Below are 22516 nucleotides of genomic sequence, written 5' to 3'. Positions count from 1 at the left end.
CCACATTTGTTATGTCTGTCTTGTTATTTCCATGTGTCTGTAAAGAAAAAAAGATTAATTTCTTAACAGCTTTTTATGGCACTCTTCATTTTATTATACTTTCCTCACAAACATTGATGCATTTTAAAAGATATGAGCATTATGTTATTCCCAGTGCTGAGGAGAAAAACAGTAGAATGTTGATTATTTAGGAAGTATTCCTCCATTTGCTCTTATGGAGCATTGGGGACTTGTTTTTTGAAGTGCTTTTTGCAGAAGTGGCAGGTGGGACACGAGGAGTTTCTGGAATCCTTTTGAGCACACAGAACACTGTTTTAGCTTCTTGGCAGTGGAACAATAGTGCCATCGGGTGGGCATGAAGGTGAGGGATTCTTTGGGGAATTTTGAATGTATTGCTGTTTCAGTAATCTAAATTCATCCTGGATCCAGTTGATCTTAAATTGATGACTTAATTAGTGCAAGGTTCTGCAATATACTTAGTCTCTGAAACACAATTACTTGCGTAAAGAATGATAGAAAAATACATGGAATATTAAAATGCCTCTTATTAAGCTCCACTGCTACCAGTTACCATAAACATTTTACACTTGGACATTTTATTAATATTGGGGTTTTTTTTTTACAATATATGCTAGCTATTTATGCAAATATTGAAAATTCAATGGCCCACAGAGATGCTTTCAATTTCTCTTCTTAATATTTGTGTTTGTATCTTTAATACCCTAAATTCAGATTTGAGGAGTGAATTCAGTTCAGTCCCTCATGGCATAGATCTTTTGCTTAAAACATCTGGCAGCCTGGCTTAAGTATTTCTTGTACCACTTCAGATGTTTTCCAGCAATAAGAAACCACTTGCCAACAATTGTTCATGACCTTTCAGGGTACAAAATGTGTAAATAAATGGTATGTTTGCAATAGGAAAGATTGTTTACGGCCCATGTATCTTGGTCTTTATCTTGACTGTTGGTTACGATTTGACCAGAGCTTGAAACTCTGAAAAAAGAAGAAAAAAGAATAATAAAATGGGACCTCTGTTTGCAATCACACAGTCAAAATTTCTCTCCTGGTTTTTAAAATTAAAATGAGAAACCAATGCTACTTCCTCTGATAATCATTCCTTAAAGGCAGCCCACTGTGTATTCATAACAATAGATCCATAAGGCAAAGGAAGTGTTGCAATTTAGTATCACATTGGATCGCAGTTCACTTGCAAAAAGCAGTGAAATTATAGACTGAATTTAGGTTCCAGTCCTGAAAAAATCTCCATAGATAAGAAAAGGAACTGACCACTTTAGCCAGGGGCAGAATAGAGACCTGTCCCTATGCTGGATCCTCTCTGTAACAGCAGATCTGAGCACCTCAGCATCAGACCTATAACATCCAGTACATGGAGCAGGGCAGCTGCCCAGAGCTGCCTTTAGGAAGTCTCAAAGGCAGATATTACAATTTTAATAAGGCCAATCTTACCATCCACTCCAATTTTACCATCTCCATCACTGTCCCCTGCTGCCAGGAATGCCTTGGTCTCAGCATCAGTCAGAGCTCTGGCACTGGCTGAGAAATTCTTCAGGAAAAGTCTGGTAAAGGTGAGAGAACAAATGAAAGACAGAGAGTACTGGAAGTGTTCAGGGTTTGGATTGGAAATAGCTGCAAAATTTCAAGCATGATTCAGTTCTTGAGAACTATTTCAATGGTAAAACTTCCTCCAACTTCATTGAGAGTGAGGGTAAGGAAGTAAGAGGATGGTGCTTCACAGCCTATAAAAATCCTTGATTTTGATCTTGTTTCATTGTATTAAAAATGCAAAATTAACACCGACTGTAGTGGCAGGATTCATCTTCCCTCCTTTGTTATCTTCCTTCTTTCACCTAAGATACAGAGTCTCAGCAGCAAGAATTTTTCTAACCTTACTTTTAACTTCAAAGTCAGATGAATGTGATCTGGAAGGTAGAATTCATGTGACAGGAAGAAAGATGAGAGAAAAATAGCCCTTTGAATTCAGTCTGGTAAAAAACCTTACAATAATAAAAAGCAGCCATAGCAGAACTGCTATTTTTGTCTTCACAGTCTATCAGTTATTGCTACATAAAATGAGTATTTTCAGTGCTGTCAGAGTTTCCCCATTGTGATCCAGCCTTGCCTTTGTTATTTGAGTTGCAGCTCCTCCAGCACCTGCACTCACAAAGACACAATTGTCTCCAATCCAAAGGGGCAGGATCTTATAATGAATTTTTAGGTGATAAACCACAACCTTGTTGGTAACTTTTTAATTTACTTACTTCAGTTCCTCTTCCTCAATAAAGCCACTCCTGTCCTGGTCAAGAATTCCAAAGACTTTGGCAACTTGGTCTTTGGACTTGGAGTTGAGACCCACTTTGATAAAGAAGGTTTTGTAGTCAAATGAATCAGCAGCTGAAATAAGCAGATGGAAACAAAGAGACATGAAGAAAAGTAGTAAAAAATCTGGAACAAGAAATTAGCTTTTTGATCAAAAAGCAGCAAACTATTCTGCAGTACAGTGAGGGTAATTACAAATCCAAAGTAACAGTCTTTGATTTTCCTGAGTTTATATCAGATAAATGGAATTTTTCCATCAGTGATGTCTCTCAGCTAGGAAGGTAACAAAATAATGACTCTTGTCTTCAGCACAAAGAGCATATCCTTGTAAATAGATACTTCACTGAAAGACATATTTGTAGAACTTGATGATCAATATTGTGCTTGTATTGAAATCAGCATTAGTTTTATTATTGTTCTCTGAAAAAACAGGATTTCCTTTGCAGGATTCAGCCTTTGGATTTTTTCATCCTTAAAATTTCTGCAGTGCACAAATGATGATGAGCACCTGTAGTTTGGTTGGCCAAGATTAAAACTTGCATCTGTTCCAATACCTTGAGCCCTTTTTCTGGTTTTAGTAAGAGAGAGTTTTCTGTTTCCATTGGAATTGGGATTTTGGGGTAGCAAGGACAAAGGAATTTGATAGATAAGCTACAAAGCTAAATTTAAAACACAACTATTACCTTGACAGCTCTGTAGACCAGCAGCAATTTCAGCTTCTGTCAGGATACTGGAAAGAGCCATATCAAGAATACTGCAAAATTAAAAATATTGTTAGGTAGAGTTGCCACTGCTCTTGCTCTCTCAGATGTGGAGGTGCCCTGAGCTGAGCCCAGGTCTCAGGGCAGAGCAGGAGAGCTGCCCTGCAGGAGCCAAGTGCTCCATCCTTTAGTTCAGATACACATCGTGCATCTGAGTCACTGGGATTTCCAGTTAAGTCTTCAGGTGTACAAGATGAGGACAAAGCCAAATGTATTTATAGACCTGCCCAGCAGTTTGGCATCTTTGGTTATTTCCATGCATTTTTTTTGTGTGAATTATTGTGATGTCTTCTAAAGCTCCAGAGGAAAGATTGAACTCACCTGGCCACTTAGTTTTCCCCAAGCCAAGAACAGAAAATTGTCAGGTAAAAGATCTGCAGAGTCCTCTTGACTTAATTCTTTTTCAAATGACATAGAGAAGGACTTATATAGACCTTAATTAAGTCCTCTTGACCTTTTAAAGAAGTCCTAGAGGCACGTGATGGCTCAGATACCCCAGGGGATAAGTTACTGTGGCTGACAAGACCTGCTAGCTAATCAGATTGATATTTATATCCCAAAGGAATGTGCATGGTGTTTCAGACAATATGTAAGGTTTAGTGCCATATGAAGTAAATCCTCTCAGCTTGCACCTATTTTAGTGAAATGAAATTTTTTAATGCATAATGAACAAAAACATATATTTTTAATTGCTTAATAATAAAAGAAATGGACATCTTCAAAGCAGACTTTGACTTCTAAGAGCCCAATCCTGATATTAATTATTCATGAAACACTACTCCTGCAGTTGCCCTAGTAGTCCTCAAAACATACTAATACTGACACATAGATATATCTGATATACAAGTACAAGCTCAAAGACAAAACTTCTTCAGCCCAAATTACTTTTAATAAGTTGTTATATAAGCTTTGGTTAGCTATAAAAGTGTAATCTTAACAGCATTTGCTCAGCAGTAATTAATTGCATGGTGCACATTTTAAAATCATCTTAGTAAATGTGTCCATTTACAGAATGAAGGTTGTCAGTTGCTCAGCAGGACACAGGAGGGTGGATCAGTAATGGCCAGGAGGGAAACAGAGCAGTGAAATTTGGTTCTTCCTTGCTGTGCTGAGAAAATAAACTTCTGTAAGGTCTCAAACAGCAGCAAAGCTCAAACTGCAGCTTTTCTCTTACTGGATATTGATAGGAACCCCCAGTCAGTTATCTAATGAAATTTATTGGAATTTAATGGCTTTGAGAATAGTTGAAATTGGCCAATGGTGTAAAAAGCTATCGGGAGACTTTTCACACTGACACATATGTAAACATGGCTGGAATATTGCTTAGGTTTAAGTGACATTTGAGTGATGAGAACATTTAAAATAAAGCCTATCCTCTAATCACTACAGCATAAAGCTACTGTCTTTCAAAAATTACATACATGAAAATACAGACAAAACCTTATCTATCTCAGTTCCCCTTCATTTCTTTCAGAAAAGAATTTTTAAGAGAAGTACTGACTATGTCATTCTAAACCACTGCTTTGTGGTAAATTGAAAATGGTGAAAACTAACATTTCTGGATGATAGAAGATCAACTGAAAAAGTTACTTTTAAAGGCATTTTATCCTGAACAGGTGGAAATCTAAATTAAATTATTCTGTGCATTTGGCTTGTGTCCCTAGGAAATAATCAAGAGTATGGCCTGGTATCAGAGACAATCTGGTAATTGTAAGGGAATTACTGAGCATTCAAGAAGTAATCCTTGTGAGAAACCCAGACTGAGATTATAAAGCATTTCTAGCAAAGAGTTTTGGAGTATTTCTGTAGCAAACCACCACTTGCCCGAAGGTGGCACCAAAGACAGGCAAGTCCAGCCGTGACAGCTCTGCAGGACTAGGGGTGAGGGAAAACCGAGGACCAGATGAGAACAGGATAACAGGAGGGTGTTCATCAGAAGGGGGGAGAGGAAGGAACAGGTTTTTAAAAGAAAAAAAGTCTAGTCTACCAAATCACTTGAAAGAATAGGAATATAAACAGAGTAAATGGAAAAATCGGAGATAATTGCTGAGGACTTTCCTTTCGTGATGATTTAGAGGAATGGGTTACTTCATCTGCCTAACAAAACCATGGTTTGCTATGTTTACTTTTATGTTGGCTGAATTTTACAGTCCATTATGGAGATCATTGCAAATATAAAATCAATTTGTTCTGGAAGCCTGGGATTAAAGCAGGAAGTCAGTGTCTAGAAAATACAGCTGATCAATGTGTCATTGTGATGGAACTGATGTGATTCTCTTTGAGTCAAGTATTTGCATATTCTAACTGGACAGGAGTTCCCCTTTGAATTTAGGGTCAATAATACCTTTGCAACTGCACGGAAAGACATTGTCTAAGGGTATCTTCTTTTTCTGTTGTAACTGGAATGGTGATCTGTTTTTCTCTTCTGAAGCTTAATATACAAAACTGATTGTCTTGTTTTTGTGAGTGTAGGACATGCTGACAAACAAATCAAAAGTACTGGAGCAGCCATATCTCAGCTGCTGATGTATTCTATAGATCTGAGGTGCAGAAAGTGTCCCAGAAAGTTCACACCAATATAATGGTATTTTTCTGTGCTTACAATCTAAACTAATGTGGAAATTAGGTTTTGCAAAATGTGAACACTTTAGTTTGTGCTCTACAGTATCCTCTTATTAAAATATTTTAAACTACATGAAAAATTGAGCATGAAAATGTTAGGTACGTGTCTGTTCAGGGATTTAATCAAGATGTATCTATTTCAGTAACCCATTCCAGGAAATTAATCCGGCCTTGGCCTCCTCTGCCCACACTGTTTGTGTGAAGAGCTCCAGGCACCTCTGATGATGCTGCATCAAAGATTTTCCACAGGGCTGGCTGCTAACTCAAAGAAGAAACTGTACCAGCCTGTGTGTGCAATGAATGTTCTGACATCCCCTTGCCCTTTCTGTGCTCTCTACTTGTTAGAAGATGACTGAGATTTCAAACAGTTGGAGAGCTGAAATTGAATCTCAAGTTTACAAATGGCTTTTGGGTGGGGATTTCCAAAGGGTTATGAAGTTAGGGGGCAGTTTGCACTAAATACCAGGAGGTTTTATCTCATGTGTGGTTCTACACCTCATTCAGGGCAACCCAGAATTTTGGTTTAAGAGAGATGGTGAATTCAGTGGCTGGAGCACTAGGGTGTCTGGGATATTGATCCTGGCCCTCTGTATCCTTTTTCTAGGAGCTCATGTAGGAGTTCTTTGTGTTTTGTTCCTGCTTAAAGGGATCATAATACATCTTCATTTCATAAGAAGTATAGGGAGGATTAGAGATTAAACTGCTCACACATGGTGATCAAGGGACTGAGGTGTCTGAGTATTCACAGTCTTTGGGCCTAGTGGAATTCAGATCTGGACCAGAGATCTCAAGAGAAGCTTTCCATCAGGAATTACTCTCTGGTTCTGTATCTTAATTATGGTAACATTGTGATACCAACCATGTGTCTCTTTGGTACTTCAGTTGCATTTATATAGACATCCTGCAATGGAAGCTTTACTCTAGCATGATGGCATTGTCAAGTTCAGAGAACATTCCATGATATTCCCTAAAAATCTGAAAGCTGCCACTGACTTCATTGAAATTATCCTTACCAGAAAACATCATATTTTTGTCTCCTTTAGTTAAAAATTACTCTTTCCTAGTCTGGTTAAAATGTGGATCTAAAATGTGGATCCTAACAGCAACAGAAACTCTTAATAGAGAGTAAGTGGTATTTTTGCTGAAGCCATAGGTTTGGTGTTTTTTTTTTTTGTTTTTTTTTTTTTGTTTTTTTTGTTAAATCTGGACTTCCTAAAGTTGTGTTATAATTTCTTTGAATGAAATGACTGGATGATTTTAGTGAGATTTAAAACATCTTGCCGCTATTTAAGAAGAACAGATTTTCTTACAAGCATAGGTAAAGTTGCTGCACACACAAGGATTTCCTGATCCTTGGGAGTGCTTCATCCCCCTGTGGCAGCACAAGGCAGTGATGTGCAGTTGTTCAGCATCTCTAAAATACAGGATGGGCCAGTGTGCAGTCTTGCATTTCTTGCATTCCACTTGAGAGTCTCAGAGGTGCAAGGAATGCAGTGTCAGGTCTGTCACTTCTGGTACTGTGTGTGCCATCTGCTTGAAGCTAGTGACAGGATAGTTCAGTGATCAGCAGTGTGAAGAGCTAAGGTATACATTACATCTGGATATTGCTGTGGATCTGGGTTGCCCCAGGTTTTTTCTTTAGCAGAGAAATAATTAAGGAAAAGGAACCAGAGTCTCATCATTATGCAAAATATTTCAGTGCTGCAATTAACAGCAGCTATAATATAAGCCCAGATTTAACATCAAAGGCAGTGTGGATAGAATTAGGGTTTATATATATTATAATTTTGCCAAGGCTTCAGTGAATCTGATTGCTAGAATTCCTCTTTTGCATTAGCTATCTTAAATCTGTCGACCGGCTCTCTTACATGCCTGGGAATGAGGGAGCTGTGCTTGCCTCACATAATCATCTTGTAATTCATGGAAATGCCGACACTGGCTGTTACATAAAAGTTCCAGAAGGCTTTGTTTCTGCTCTTCTTCAAAACAGCTGCCAAATCATAATTATCATCCAGTTTCAGCGAAGAGTATTAAAATGACAGTCTGCTTGTGAGCTGGAGCCACAGCATAGAACAGCATGGGGAAGGAAACAGCTAAATTAGGGTGGGGAAATTTCTGATACACTCAGCCAGAGATGCACAGATCTACTCAGCCTGATGACTCTGCATTTAACTATGAACATTATTTACTTTGTCCATTAATGAAGACAATGCTGTAAGCAACTCTAAATCCTGTAAGACACTTATAAAAGGGAAGAATAGTTCTTAGTTTTCAGACTGAAGAAAACTGCTGATATTATGGAACATATAGATAATTATTCATATAATAAATGAAAGACTTGAGTAATGCCATTATTTAACAATATAAGAGCTTTAGGGCAATCAAACAGCAAGATTTGCTGTAGTTTCATCAGCAGAAAACACAGAAGTTCACAGATGTGGCAAATATTATCGTTTTGTACATGTTCAGAGACAATAAGCAACAGGCTCATGATCCATGGAAAAACCTCCAGGCCTGTGGCCCCGGTTGTCAGGGGACCATGACTTGTGACAGTGTCAGAGTAGGATTAGACCCTTCTCCTCTATCTCACAGCTGCCTTAGATTTCATGAAGATAAATCTTCTTAAGGGAGAGTCACATTTTAGGCCATAAACACTTTCTGACGATACCATTACGCTGTAATCTACTGCTTTATTTTGTAAAATTACCCACAATCTTAATCTGTTTTTTGAGCTATGTGAGAACTCCTCTTAAATGTTTTAATTTTTTTCTCATATTCACAGGGTTGGGACTTAATATGAATTATTCTTAGCTATCTCTTCAGCATTGCTTTTCCTTAAGTATCAGAGAATTAATTAGAAATAAACCTCAATTAAATCAGTACAATTATGCCTGAGAAGATATCATAAGGTTTAAGATCATCAAAACTGTGTCTGGTGAGTTAGCGTGCTCAAGTATGGGATGGAGAACCTAAAAAAACTTTTAAAAGCAGCTTTTTTCCTCAAGGGTCTTTCTGTTTAGTTGATTTTTAGTTGTTTTTTCCCCTCTCCCAGCCACAATTTCAACATTACCAGTGGAGGAAAATCACAAAGTGCCTTCTTTACAATGGAAATGTAACAATGCCTTGTGACCAAAGATTGCAAGATTTCTCAGCAATCAGGTGTGTCAGCTTCATGTGTGGGGAAATATTAATGCCTGAAACAATATAAAAATGTACAAACACATGCTGAGTGCGAAGTGCTTGCTGGACGAGGTAATTGGCAGAGTCAGTCCAAGGTTGCCTTTGGTCTAATGTTCTCTATGCCTTCACCAGAGACTGGAATTCTGTCAAAGAAGAAAGTGAAAAAAGCAGGGAATAAAACTCATTGAAAGTAGTTTTTTGACATCTTTAAAAAGATAGATAAAAATTACTGAAACTCCTAGGCATGGAGGGCTCCCAAAGTTATTATAACACTGCACAAGCTACTGCTAAACTGAGATTCTGGGGGTGTAACAGATTTTTCACTCCTTAAAAAGAGTAAGTGCAGAGAGGAGTGTGTCTGTAAATTTGTATTTGTGGGAAATCCTGCCTTAAAGGTAAACTATCTTTACCCCATTACAAACTCTGATAATAGCCAAGGAAGAAGAGCCTGTAGCTCTCAGCAGGAGGAATATTTTTGAGTTTTGTTATTCCAAATAAAAAACATCCATAGTGAAGTAATTCCGGAGTGGCAGATTCAATGGTTAAGGGCCAAGATCTGCATAATATAATGCCCTACTTGGGGCTCATAAAAGAAGCTGCAAAAGCTGCTGCTGAAGCAAATTCCTCCAACAGTGTATGTCTCTCTCCTCCCAAATCTGGCTAAGATTAGCACGTGTGTCTGTTGGAGTTATTGCCACCTGTCCTAGTTCAGCCGAGACAGCCCTGTTTTCAGCGACTGCATCTCTAATACATGATGCATAATGTCCTATTTTTCTGGGCTGCAGTTTCTAAAAGGAATATCCTGGCTAGTTCACATCATCCCTGTGAGGTTTTCTTCAGGAATTTGATCGAGTTTCTCAAAGGAATGGTTTAAACTTCCTCTAAAATATGAAATGGCTGCCTCTGTACCTGCCCAGTGAAATGTGCACTTATCAGATAATTTTCCAGCACAGAATTCTGTGCTGCACTGCTGCAGTTGCAGCCTTAAGAAACAATACCAGTTGTATTTTACTTTAGTGAATTAAGCACCCTGTAACAGAGGCCACTGTTTGATAGTGGAAGATGAAGAAATAAGTTTCTTTAGATAGAGATGTGTTTAAAAATAGAAGTGTTGTATGGCCAGAAATGCAGAGCATCTACTGCTGAAATGGAAATTCAGAGAAATTCAGGTGTTCTGAATGTTCCAAAAATCTGGCACAATGAATCTCTGGATCAGACACACAGCAGGATTAATCCCAAAGATGTTGTCATTGACTGGAAGACCAGACCCTACACTAGGCCTAAATGTTCTGTTGTTGCAACAGAGATCAAATGAGAATAAACCTATGAAAATAAAGGAAGAAAGGCAGAAAGTATCAGGCCAAAGTTCTCATGTGTATTCCTCATGCCCCAGTTTAACTGCAACCTGAAATGTATGCATTTTAAACCACAAATTTTATCAATTTTCCAAAGTCTTACCTTCCACTCCAATTTTGCCATCACCATCAGTGTCTCCTGCAGCCAGAAAAGCCTTGGTCTCTGCTGAGGTGAGGGCTCTGGCATTTGAAGAGAAATTCTTCAGGAACAGCCTGAAATAGAACAGGGTTCTGTGCTTGAGTTTTTCTCTCTGAAACGTCCCATAAGGTAACTTCTGCTCTTGTTATCTCAGGGAGTCCACACAGATTCAAGGAAAGACAAGGATTTGTGTTTTATTTTTAAAATAACATCAAGGGTTTTTTCAATCCCACCAAGCAAGTTCAAAGATTTTTGTTGTTTAAAGAAATAGAGCAGCTGAACAGTACTTACTGCAGCTCCTCTTCTTCAATGAAACCACTCTTGTCCTGATCAAGGATTCCAAAAACTTTCTTTATCTGATCAGGAGTTTTGGTGGATAAACCAACCATGGAGAAGAAAGACTTGTAGTTGAAGGAATCATCAGCTGGAAGAAACAGAAGTTATTAAATATTCTCCCTTGAAGTCACTACTACTGTGTGTATTCCTTGTGAATATGTATGTCTTTTCTTAAGCATCAGCCTGCTTCTTTCTCTCTTGCTCCCTGGTGTAGCAAAAGAACAGATACAGTGGATAATAATTTCCCTTTTTAATCACTCTGTGCCTGTGGTCATGTTTCCTTTCAGCCAGTTTGAAGTTTTCCACTACAGCGCACATTCTGCTAACTCAGGATTTATGCAACGTGTCACATACAATTAATAATAAATATTAAGAGGGTGCTACTGTGACTTGCAAACAACTCCTGTAATTCTTAATTCATTTTCATGAAGTCCTTACTTAGGTGAAGAATTTGATAGAAGAGTAAGTAATTCATGGACAAACCAGATCTTTGAGTATTTGGAAAATTGGCTTGATCTTACTGAGCAGCTCTTAAGAGAAGTGAGACTGATCATTGCGTCACAAATGACACTCTCATTCTGCAAGCTGAGGCTTTTTCTGAATTTTTTAAGGACAAGGTTAACTTTAAATATAAGTCTTTAACAGGTTTAGACACTGACAGCTTAGTGTTAAGCCAACACTAACTGAAACTGTGGCCCTTTAATTGCTGCTCACCCCTTGTGAAACATTTTAAATTTAAGGGGCTATACTGTAATGTAGCTTAGAAAGAGATCTCAGAGGGAAGGAATCTAAGGGGAAAATGATAGGCATGTCACCTTAAGACATGAAAATGATATGCATCTTCTGTCTGCAGAGCAACCATTCCTTACCCTGGCAGCTGGAGAGAGCAGATTCAATATCTTTAGCTGAGAGGATGTCAGTGATGGCCATTGTTGAACTGTAAAATAAATTACATGTGAGCTCCTTAGTCATTAAAATGACTTCTCTCCTACTTGCATGGCTCTATTTGAAGTTGCTGCAGTGACAGTGTGTGATAGGGGAGACATTATTCATCTGGTGGCAAGTGGAGCATGCTGTAACAGATGTCTGCAGCAGGTGCTTCCACTGAGAGCTGGGAATGAGGGAGGAATTCTGCACGCGGGAGCGTGGGGCTTCAGGAAGATCTGAGGATTTGCTGGGAGAGCAAATGCAAGGTGTCCAGCACCACAGAACTTCATGACTTCTGTGTGGGTTTTCCTGGAGGTGGCCTATTACTCAGTAAAACCCAGAGTGTATATTCAGCACACATAATAGATAAGGTTGGTATGTCCCCTAGAACTATAACTGGAGTAAATGTAATTGGCATATGAAAAATCTAGTACTATTATCAATAGATGTAGCTACCTTCACAAAGAATGAAAATATTAGTATAGAATTGCTAATAGTAATTCCACTCATGTAAATTTGGAGGGTGAATTCCTCCCCTGTTTAGTTGCAACAATAAATGTGTCTTGCTGGGCTGTTGCATCACTGTAAGATTACATTTCATGAGAGCTTTGTAAAAAAGTTTTTGGCAGTATTTTCTGGGGTTCTATTCTTCCATATACGTTGTAATAAACAATATTTTTTGCCCAGATTTTGGTATTTCAGTAGATTGTTGTCTTTAGAACAGAAGTATCATCACTTAATATTCATTCTTAGCAGAGTGGAGGAGGTGTTTTCTTCTGACAGAGCAGCATTTAATTTGAGAAAAATACTCTGTCCCATTCAGCCACCAAGAGCTGCAATAGTTTGCCAGTACAATGTGTATCACTTAACAAAATGCTGTAATTTCTAATAAATTTTTAGTTAACTGATGCATTTAAAGTTTGGTAAACAGCACACACCAGTGCAGACAGGTTACAGTTTAAAACATTACTCTTAATTCATGTTAGTGAAAGAAGGGGACTAAGGCATAGGGAAGTTATTCTTGAAAGCCACAAGAGAATAGAAATATCTTTGCATTAATCCCTAACTGGTCTTCAGCAACATCATTCTTCCTGTCTAAGCACAGACTGAGAAGGAGTCAACTGGTGGGACTCATTTATAGTCTGCACACTGGTTTGAGATCTAAACACAGGTTTAAACTTCCTCTAAAATATCAAATGGCTGCCTCTGTACCTGTTGGTTTGCAGCAGAAAAAATTGTCAATCGTTTCAGTCCCTTTCTGAATTCTCAGAAGTGGTTAAGAAAGTGATGGTAACATTCCCACTGATGGCAATGGATCCTTTCCCGGCTCAGGCAGCTGGGTTACTTTTCTTTTACAAACAATTATTTTGTTCCAGTGGATTCTTGTGCAAAACACTTCCCCCTCTCAGCATTAAGCAAGATAACTTCGAGCTCAGTTATTCACCTAATTCACTGCTAACAGGATTAAAAAGGGGAGTAGTTGGAGAAAAACCTAAAAATTACAGCATTTTTTACAAGGGGCATCATTCCTGTCTTTTTGCATCCTATGATCCCAATGCTGATTCTATTCTATATTAGCTTGTAAAGATACAACATACTGGAAGCTGAGATAAGAATAGATACTTTAATTGCTTTCTGTTTAGGAAGCATTTTGCTTTTGTTTTTCTTTGAAAGCAGAAGATCTAATCAGCTTACCTTGTGGTCTTCTTGACTGGATAAGGAAGCAGTCAGGTTGGGAGGAAGGTGCTTGCTGTGTGTCTCCAGCAAAGCTAAGCTTGCATATATATACTTTAAGTTGTATACCATATACAGATTTTAGATTTCAGCGTCACGGAGGGGGAATGGTGTCAAATGAACTTGCCTAACTAATCATCTTGCACTATTTTTATCTCAAGAGAATACATATGATATTTGCAAACGAAACAAGATAAGTGGCCAGATAGGCAAAAAGAACAGAGTCATGTCAAATTTCCTCTGATTTAAGCAGAAAACACCAGCTTCTCCATGCGATGTAGGGCAAGACAAAAGCCCCCACTATCTGATATGCTTGATCTGAGGAGTCAGGTGAAATGAAGCACAATAGCTTCTGAAGAGGTGTCTTTAATGACTGTTTAAGTATGATAACTTGTTATCTTATCTGTAGACACTCTGTGTGATAGAGTTTCATCATTGCAGCACTAAACAAAAAGAAAAAATTAAAAGTATCCTGTTCAGGTATTGTTTGCATAGCAAACAAATCAGGGGAAATAATAGCCATGTTGTCTCCAGAATGTCTGATCTGTTGTTTTTTGGGAAAAAAAAATACCACACACTGAATTTATTGCTATAGGAAGTAAAATAATACTATGTCAATCCATCAGAACAGTTGGTTGGGGGAGGGTATTTCATCTGCTTTTTTTCCAGAGAAAATCTTACAGTTCTGCAAGATTCTGACAACCTGTTTAGTCGGCTATGTATGAAGCAAAGGGGTTGTGATCTGCCCAGCTGTCTCTGAGACAGAAGTCCCTGAGCCCTACATGAAAGATCTTTGCTTTCAGAATAGAAAGAAAAATTTCAATAGCAACATCATCGCTTTAACAATATCTGAAGAGTGTCTTTTCACTTTTCAGCCTGTCTTCAATCTCTCTCAGAGAAGTGATTATTTTCTAGAACTGTTTTGCCAGTGCCGTTTCCCAGTGTTCCTTTGTGCTAGTTACTTTTTTCATGGATATAATTTGATCATCTCAATTTTCCTTCACGTATGTTGTAGCCTAACTGGGTGAGGAGCCTGTCAGCTTGGATCTCACTTGTGCCTTGAGATAAGAGAACAGTGAAAGACAAGTCACATGGATGACAGCACAAGGTATCTTTATGGCCAGGATTACGGGATGGCAAGGGATGACAGTGCAATTGGCATCACAGCTTGAGGTGGCACAGTAAGAGGTGACAGTGCAGAGACTCTTAATGTCAGAGAGAATACCAAGGTATCTTTTTTCCAAAGCATTTCCCTCTAAGATGGAAGACAGACCTAGCCAGCCTAGTCACTGAAGCCAGCCACTAATAAATCAGGGTGCCAGACAGAAAAGTGACAAATGGAGGGTGCCTACAAGACTTTAGTGCATCCAGCACTGACAGCAGCTGATCAAAAGGCAACAAAAGATCATTGCAAAATATTCTCTCTGTGGAAGAGGTGCTATTTTATTTACAGTATATAAACATAAGAAAAATTATTGCTAGAAGTTTTTTTCTTATTAAAAATTCTGCAAGTCTGTCCTCCATGAAACTGTTTTAGACACAGATAATTCTTTTGCAGAGAACCATTGGTTAAGAATGGCTGTGGAAGATTTCAGTTTTCTCTGTTTTCTGAAGGGGTTCTTGGCCAGCTGACGCTGAAAAATTTCCAGAAGAATTTGATGGAGAGATATTTAATACCAGCTCTTGTTGTCACTGGTGACATCTGGTAGAAGGGGTACAAATACCTCTTTCCGCCCTCAAACTCTTCTCAGAAATGACATTTTATTCTAAACGGGAAAAGATTCCTCTGCCTTTTACACATACCATCCTTTTCTCCCTCTCCAATTTGGAAAATTGTCTACATAGTGCCAACAACTGATGTGCAGTACGTAGGGTGTCCAACATAAAAACTGATGGCATGATATGACCTCATGAAGCTAAGTTAAGAGGAAGGCCAAATTCTGCTGAAACTCTTGGACTGCAGGAATCTGCATGGGAATTTGGTCCCTGGTGTCTGTTTCAGAGAATGCATTTGATTTTAGATGCAATGGCTTCTCATTTTGCCCAGAGCTAATTCCACATATGTTAACCCCTCGCCCCCACTCTTCCCTTTAAAAATAGCATTGATTGTTGTTATTTCCCTTAATGCCTGTGGGCTGTTGCCATTAGTTTGAACTTTATGTGAAGCACATCAGGATGAAGTCTTTAAAAGTGTGCTTTGTTTTCTAAGAGGCTTTGACGAGGTAATTCCTTTTGTTCCCTGAGATTTTAAGAGTAAAGCATGTAGTCAAATTATTTATGGCTCTGGTCTGTTCAGCTGTATTCAGACTCCAGCAAATTTTGGAGTCACTTTTGCAGTAAGATTGGAGGCACTAGAAATCCAAAGCATGTGCACTGTGAAATGCAAGGGGATCATGTAACTATTTACAACCAGCCTCCAAAAACCATTTTCTTTTCAAACCCTACAATTGGAGATTGTATAAACATCTGTCGGTCACTTTTACTTTCTTAAATCAAATACCATTAGGAATTTTGTGGCTGCCATCCCACTTGGTAGGGGAAGAACTGGGGAAATATGAAGAAGTAAGGAAAATATATCCCTTTCAGCCAGTCAGGTTACCACTAAAAGCAGTTTTAAACCCTTGGGCTTGAGCATTTTTCTTTGCTCAAGGCTCTTTGCCTTCTGGAGGCATGGAGTTGTTTTATTCTTCTCATTTTTAGCCTTAATTTCTTTAACATCTGAAACTACCTCCTCAGGTTGAAAAGCTGTATTTTAGCTCCTCATATGTTCTGTGATTGTTCTGTAATCTATTCTTGACATTCTTCGAGTGCAGTGAAGAGTTGTGTGAGTGCCTTCTTTAATTTAAATAAGTGTAATTTAGTGCCTTGTACATGCCTGAGATAATTTTCAGATGAATGAGATGAATGCTTCTGATAGGGGTATCCACGGTCATGAGTCAGGGAACAGGAATCACCTGACAAAACGTATTTAACCTATTGTTAAATGCCATGTGAGTAGTGAGAGTGAAATAGTCATTCAACTTGTAATTTGCTTTGGGAATATATGAGATGAAAGAAATTGTATAGATGTAATTTAGTGTAATTGAATTAATGCATCATATACCAGTCATTTGAGGAATGTAACCTATTTGTGAGTGGTTATAGGTTTATATTACTTAAGGTACTATCTGTAGACACCTCATAACTAACCCTCAGTAAAATGCTGAATAAGGAAGAATGCTGGAAGGGTTGCTATGGGGGGAGGCTTTGTGTGGGAAATACACCAAATAACATCTGGTTTATTTTTGCAAACTTGAATGAATCACCTAATTTAAGCCATTTACTTTTCACCAGCTATCATTCTAATGTCACATGGGTTCAACCTCTGAGGTAGATTTGCAGAGATTCTAAAAATTTACAATGCAGCTTTTCATTTCCTACTGCCTATAAAATGTTAATGTACAAAACCTTTTCAGTCATATTTTTCTTACATGCATAAAACATAATTTTTAAGCCAAGTAGATTGTTTACATAAATCAGACAATTTCTGGTCCTGCATATCTGAAATGGGAATTTCAATCCTGATTCCAAAATTTGAAAGGAATATGGGCCAGATGTAAATTTTGTGTGATTTCTGAAGCTGTAGCTCAAAACTTTTATTCCTGAATTCAACTTTTCCAGTTCACTTCCATTTCTGTTTCTTTCTAAAAATGTTCATCCAGTGATGCAGAAAGAAAAAGGCTTCTTTTAAAGAAAGAAATTCTCATATACTGATTTCTGAAATTGTAGATTCTTGAGTCTGTTAAATCTGATACAATAATTCATAAACAGACAAGATACTCCAGATGACTCCTTCCATAGATCTAAAATTACTTGCAGTAAGTGTCAGAAAACCTATAGAATCAATCTTCTTGCCTTAATTCTGAAACAAAAAGCTTACTATTTTTGAAAGTATCCAAATAAAAATGGCAATAACAAGATATGTGTAGGATTATCATGGTTTTTGTGTAGTAAATAAAATAATTCTGCCAAGGCAATCTTCTCTAGCTAAGTTGGAAGCAAAGATACATGCTGAAAACAGAACTTCTATTCAATATTTGATCTATCATATTCTGTTCTTGAGCTGTGTTCTTCAAATCCTGTATGGTAAAATCCCTCAAGGAGATCCTTGTTACAGGAATTGTAACCTTAGTCTGTGTGTTTACACTACATAGCCTGGTGCAGTCCTGCTCCATGACTGTGGTTTATAAGCACTATAAATAATCATCAGTTGCAGCAAGCTTTCAAATATAGATGTGTTTGAAATGAACTCAGATGTTTTTCAGCCTCTCTGTATGTTCTTGTATAGATGTTATCCCACTGTGTAAACAGTGGGTCCCACTATAAACAGAAACAGCTACTTGGGTTGTATAATTGCAGGAGCACCAAGTAAGAACTGGGTCATTATCTGTGCTTATGCTGATCTAGTACTGATACTGCTGCATAAAGCAGGGCCTTTGATTCTCCTGGCAGAGTTGCTTTTCAAGGAGGTGTATATATATATATATATATTCAGAGGATATATGGGTTTCAAAAATCCCAAATGTTGACTCTGACATATGTTTTCTCTGTGTGTGCACAAAGCCCAGACCCAATCTGATTTACAGGTGCCCAGTGAGGTATGGCTTAATTCCCTGCTCCTCCATTTGCTGAGATTGGGAAATGGTCAGGACTTGTCTCATCTCCTTCCAGCCTGGGGTGCTGGGCTTCTTTTCTATGCAAACTAGAGCGTGATAAGGGGTGGATGTGTGTTTGGGTATTGTCCAAATGTGGAGTCTCCAGGGCACAACACCCGGAACTCAGAAGCATTCCTTCGTCCCTCATTAGGCACTGCCAACAACACTGACAGTAATTAGAACGAGAACTATAGAAAAGTAAGCTGAATGAATATGGAAATTGGTACTAGAGACATAACAGCATCAGATATGAAAGCACTGAGTCTTTACAAACAAGAATCCATTGAGCATTGAGAGCTAAGCCTGGTTTAATCAAATGGTGCATCAATGAAGTGATTCCACTGTTCAAATATTTGAAGGATCAGTGGGAGGAAAAGACAGAAGCAGGCATTGTTCTTTCTATACAGTGCTGGATTTGTGCTGTAGCTCCTGAGTAATATCAATGTCCAAATAGTCCAGTGATTTCAAGCTTTATTGTATAGCATAGGAAACCCAGATAGCAAATGCAAGTTCTTTTTCATTTTTGGACAATTCCACAATATTTACTGTGGATTTTATTGGCAAATTGCTGCAGTCAGGTGTAAAGTAAATTACTTCAAGTCTGTTGCTCTGAATGAAAAATTAAATTTATGGTCTTCAAGTCACAAATTCACTTAACAGTCTTTCCTTGAATTGTAATGGCCTTCATCTGAGCTGAATTATAGCAGTGACTGCACCTTGCTAAAAAGGATACTTTTAAAAATAAATTTTACTAAGCTTAAGTAGAACAAGGCTAGAAAAGGCCAGGTGAATCTCTAGAGCAGGAGGCCTGTCACCTTTGGAACAGGAATTCCAGCCTGGCTGTGCCTGGTTCAAGGAAATGCCCTTGAACTGCAGAGGAATTGAGCTTGAGCTCCTGTTCACACAGGAGGAGGTAAATGGGGAGGTGCTTGATGCACTTTTGATTCTCTGAGGTAACTCATAATTTTTGAAGGGTTTCACTTATTGTTTTATTTGACTTTTGCATTTGGATATACCTTACAGCAATATCCAGATTTGAAAATCCAGATGGTGAGAGCAGAAGGTGTCTTGCTGATTCCCAAATTCTCCATATTGGCTTGTCCCTTTCTGAGTAGAGGTAGATGAAAGCAGGTGATAAGGAGAATAAATTCTTAAGTACTTTGCTGAATTCGAGAAGTAAGAACATTTTGCAAATGCATTCTATGTCCTACACTATGCTGAGCAGGGCTGCACAAGCTGTGGTTCTGGGAAAAATTTGTCACTCAGAATTTTTTCTGGAAAGTTAATTACTTCTCTGGCCAATGTGATGTTACTGAAATTTGATTATTAAGTGAAATGTGAAGCCTTTACTAAGAAATGCTCCAAAGCTGTTATCTCAGAATACCATGGCAAGGTAATTTCAGAATACCATATCCCAGCTACTTCCTGAAAATTACAGCTATATAAAACCTTACTGAACAGTGATGTTGAAAAATGCATGTTAATCAGTGCAGATCTTCCTCATCACCTAACCCTGTAATTGATGGTGCCATCAACAGCAGAGACAGTCATCTAAATTATGAATGTTTCTGGTTACGAATGATGGATTATTTTTTGACATAGGAATTAAAGAGTATGCATTATTAGAACTAGAAGAAGAATTCAAGTCATGCTTTGGAGAAAAGTACAAGGTTAGGCATGGTTTAACATTCATGAATATTTGGCTAACAAGCAGATTTTTCTATTAAATATGTAGGTATTACAAAACAGAGAGAAAAGCATCCATTGAATAAGATTTGAAAGTTGTTTCAAGCCTTGTTGAAGCTGATGCATAAGGCCAGCATTCTTAATTTAAAATCTCTATAAGCAGTCATGTCAGTGTCTTTATGGATGCAAGCAACTGAAATGATCAGCCTAGTCTTTATCAAGTTGTTCCATTTTGATGAAGGCAGTCCTGGGAGGTTTCTGGGCAGTGACTCTGCTGGGTCTGAGGGACAGTGACTCACTACACAGTGTGACCCATTGCTCATCTTCTATAGCCACCTTTTCTTGCAGAATATATCTCTATTTAGACCCTGAGTATATAAACAGCTCAGTGTTATTAACAAAAGGAAAACATGGAAACTTATCTTCTGCTGATATGGCCAGCAGGTCATCTTCCAAAAGAAGGATTTCCTTTGAGTGAGTGGAATTAGATTTCACCCAGTTTTAAAACTAGAAGTATGAAAAACATGATCTGATAATCAGGCAGCACTTGTATCTTGGTGTCCTAATTCTGCCACTTCTTTAGCAACCCCCTGGTGTTTTCCAAGGAAGACTGCATAAACAACAGCAATGGCAAAAATAGCAAGGCTGCTCTTAGAGAAACAAACACAATTAGTAAAATGGAAAATAAAGGTGCAATCTTTAGAGGTTAAAATGCTGTAACAACCTTTCCATAAAAGGAAGATCCATAAACCTCTGGAGGCTGCAGGCTGTGGAGTATCACCTGTGTAGGGATATTGCCAGAGAGGTGAGATTTGAGAGTACAGATTTGGGAATGAGCCCATGGTGCTTTGGCTTTTGTAATGTCAGGTTCACCAGTAAGCCCAGTTGAAGCCTGTGGCTCAGGGAAGTCGCAGCTGTCCCTGGACAGTGCAGAGCCAGTGCTGCACAGCCTGCTCAGCTGTGCCTCTGGGGAGGAAAACAGCCTGAAATTCAGCTTTCCCAAGAGAGCAAAACCTGTTTGGAGACACTGTCTCATGACTGGGCAGAGCTTGAGATTTTCCTGGCTTATTTAAAATAATCTGGGTAAGCCTCACTGAAATAGAGCAGCCATTTGTTCCCCTGAGGAGATCTGACGTCGTCCCAAGTGTGAGCAGTGCCTACAAGTGGGCCAGTTCCTACAACAGATTTACAACCCTGCCATGAGCAGGAGGAAGGCTGAGTATCCCAACCTGCTTGCTTGGCATGACATGGCCTTGATGTAAGAAATACAAAATTGAGCTAATGTAGTTACTGAACTGTCTCTTGGCATCCAGGGAATGCTGAACACATGTGAAGCAGATGGATGAGATTAAAAAAACATAGAATTATAGATGAGAAATGTTTACAATTAAAGCAACAAACATGAGATTTCTCTGTGTCTCTTTCCTGATTATTTTGAAGCGCATTCAGGTGAAAAAGGCTTGACATACAAAAATTATTGTTAACTTCATTTGCAGTCAAATTAATTTGACTCAAACAATACTTTTCAAGATTAGCATTGTTTCCATTCACTCCAGCCTAGCAAAGGAAAAGCAATGTCTTTAATACTACCACTTAATTTAGAACATTTTAAGTTGCCTGATGAAGCTGATAATTCAGCTTGCCCTCTACTGTTTCAGCTACTAAGGAAATTCCAGCTAAGGAACTGCTAGATCAGATATCCTGTGTCTCAGCTGACCCAAAATCCCCATGATGGTTTTAGCACCATTCTTAGGAGAACCATGCAGACTTAATGAATAACAGATTGTTTACCTGAATATGGCAGAGCATTCAGTTTAAAGAATATTTGCATAGGTACTAGAAAACTCAGAATTAAAGGATGATGTATCGAATATTCTTTATTTTTGCTGCTAGTAGCACAATTCATTAATAACAATTCAGTAGAAAACAAAAGAAGCTTAATAGCTCCTTTTTGTTGGAGGCAGTCTCTCCACCAAAATAATGAAGTAAATATCTTTCTATGACCCTTAAAAGCTTTTTTCCTAAATTCTGGTTTCTAAGGTTCCTCCCATTGTGCTCATAACTGAGCAAACCTGAATAATCCTGCAGCAAGAACTTGTGTTTGTGCTGCTGCTCACAAGCCTCGTGGTGTGATCTTGGTGCAAAAGCAATAGCATAAAACTGACAAAGACCATGAATTTTACTTCAGCCCCAGGATTTTCTAAAAGCACAGGCTCTCAGCCTAGTTTGTGTTAAGATTGTTTTTTCAGATCCCTGACAGGGTGTAAAATTACAGACTGGTCAATACAGATAAAGCTGGCACATATTTTCAAGCACAGTGAGAATTTAGGGCTATATTTAACAAAAGCACTGAGCTCTGTGTTTGGGGAATACACTCTGCCTCCAAACCCAAAAGAGTCACCAGAATCCAAATTCTCTCTAGCTTCTTCTGTTGATCACATCCCACGCACTGGTTTCAAATTTTATCAGATTGTGTCTGTTTAGGGAAAGAGGTATGTTCTTGAGGTAAATACATGTAGGATAGGTTTTTTAAATGCATCCAGTTTTTTAACTCTCAAGGACTCAGTGTCTTTTCTCCACAGTGCTGCTAAAAATGCAGCCTTGGATTTCCTTTTCATGCAAGTGAAAACGTGCAGTCTTGACAGGCTTGGGAGAAGGGACATATTTTCTGATGTTGCCTAGAGCACATCTGTGCACAGAGCTATTTCTGCCTTTATCTCACAGCTGATAACATTAGACTTGTAG

General features: G+C 38.4%; 2 protein-coding genes across 2 annotated transcripts; both read right to left on the bottom strand.

Annotated features, from left to right (window-relative positions):
• LOC130259469 (parvalbumin beta-like) lies at positions 1–3081 on the bottom strand. The gene is made up of 4 exons (XM_056503767.1): positions 3021–3081; positions 2280–2412; positions 1468–1577; positions 1–993 (listed from the first exon to the last, which is right to left on the bottom strand). Exons 1-4 carry the CDS (start codon positions 3079–3081, stop codon positions 968–970), a joined length of 330 nt encoding a protein of 109 aa, XP_056359742.1. The 3' UTR covers positions 1–967.
• Positions 3082–8148: 5067 nt separating this feature from the next.
• LOC130259468 (parvalbumin, thymic) lies at positions 8149–13436 on the bottom strand. Its single transcript, XM_056503766.1, has 5 exons — positions 13353–13436; positions 11600–11667; positions 10686–10818; positions 10359–10468; positions 8149–9043 (listed from the first exon to the last, which is right to left on the bottom strand). The coding sequence occupies exons 2-5, from the start codon at positions 11658–11660 to the stop codon at positions 9018–9020; spliced, it is 330 nt and encodes a 109-aa protein (XP_056359741.1). The 5' UTR covers positions 11661–11667; positions 13353–13436; the 3' UTR covers positions 8149–9017.
• Positions 13437–22516: the final 9080 nt, after the last annotated feature.

The sequence above is a fragment of the Oenanthe melanoleuca genome, chromosome 14 (genome assembly GCF_029582105.1).
Source record: "Oenanthe melanoleuca isolate GR-GAL-2019-014 chromosome 14, OMel1.0, whole genome shotgun sequence".
Taxonomy (NCBI): domain Eukaryota; kingdom Metazoa; phylum Chordata; class Aves; order Passeriformes; family Muscicapidae; genus Oenanthe; species Oenanthe melanoleuca.
The sequence above is the reverse complement of the archived record's forward strand: the minus strand, read 5'-3'. Positions and strand labels throughout refer to the sequence as shown.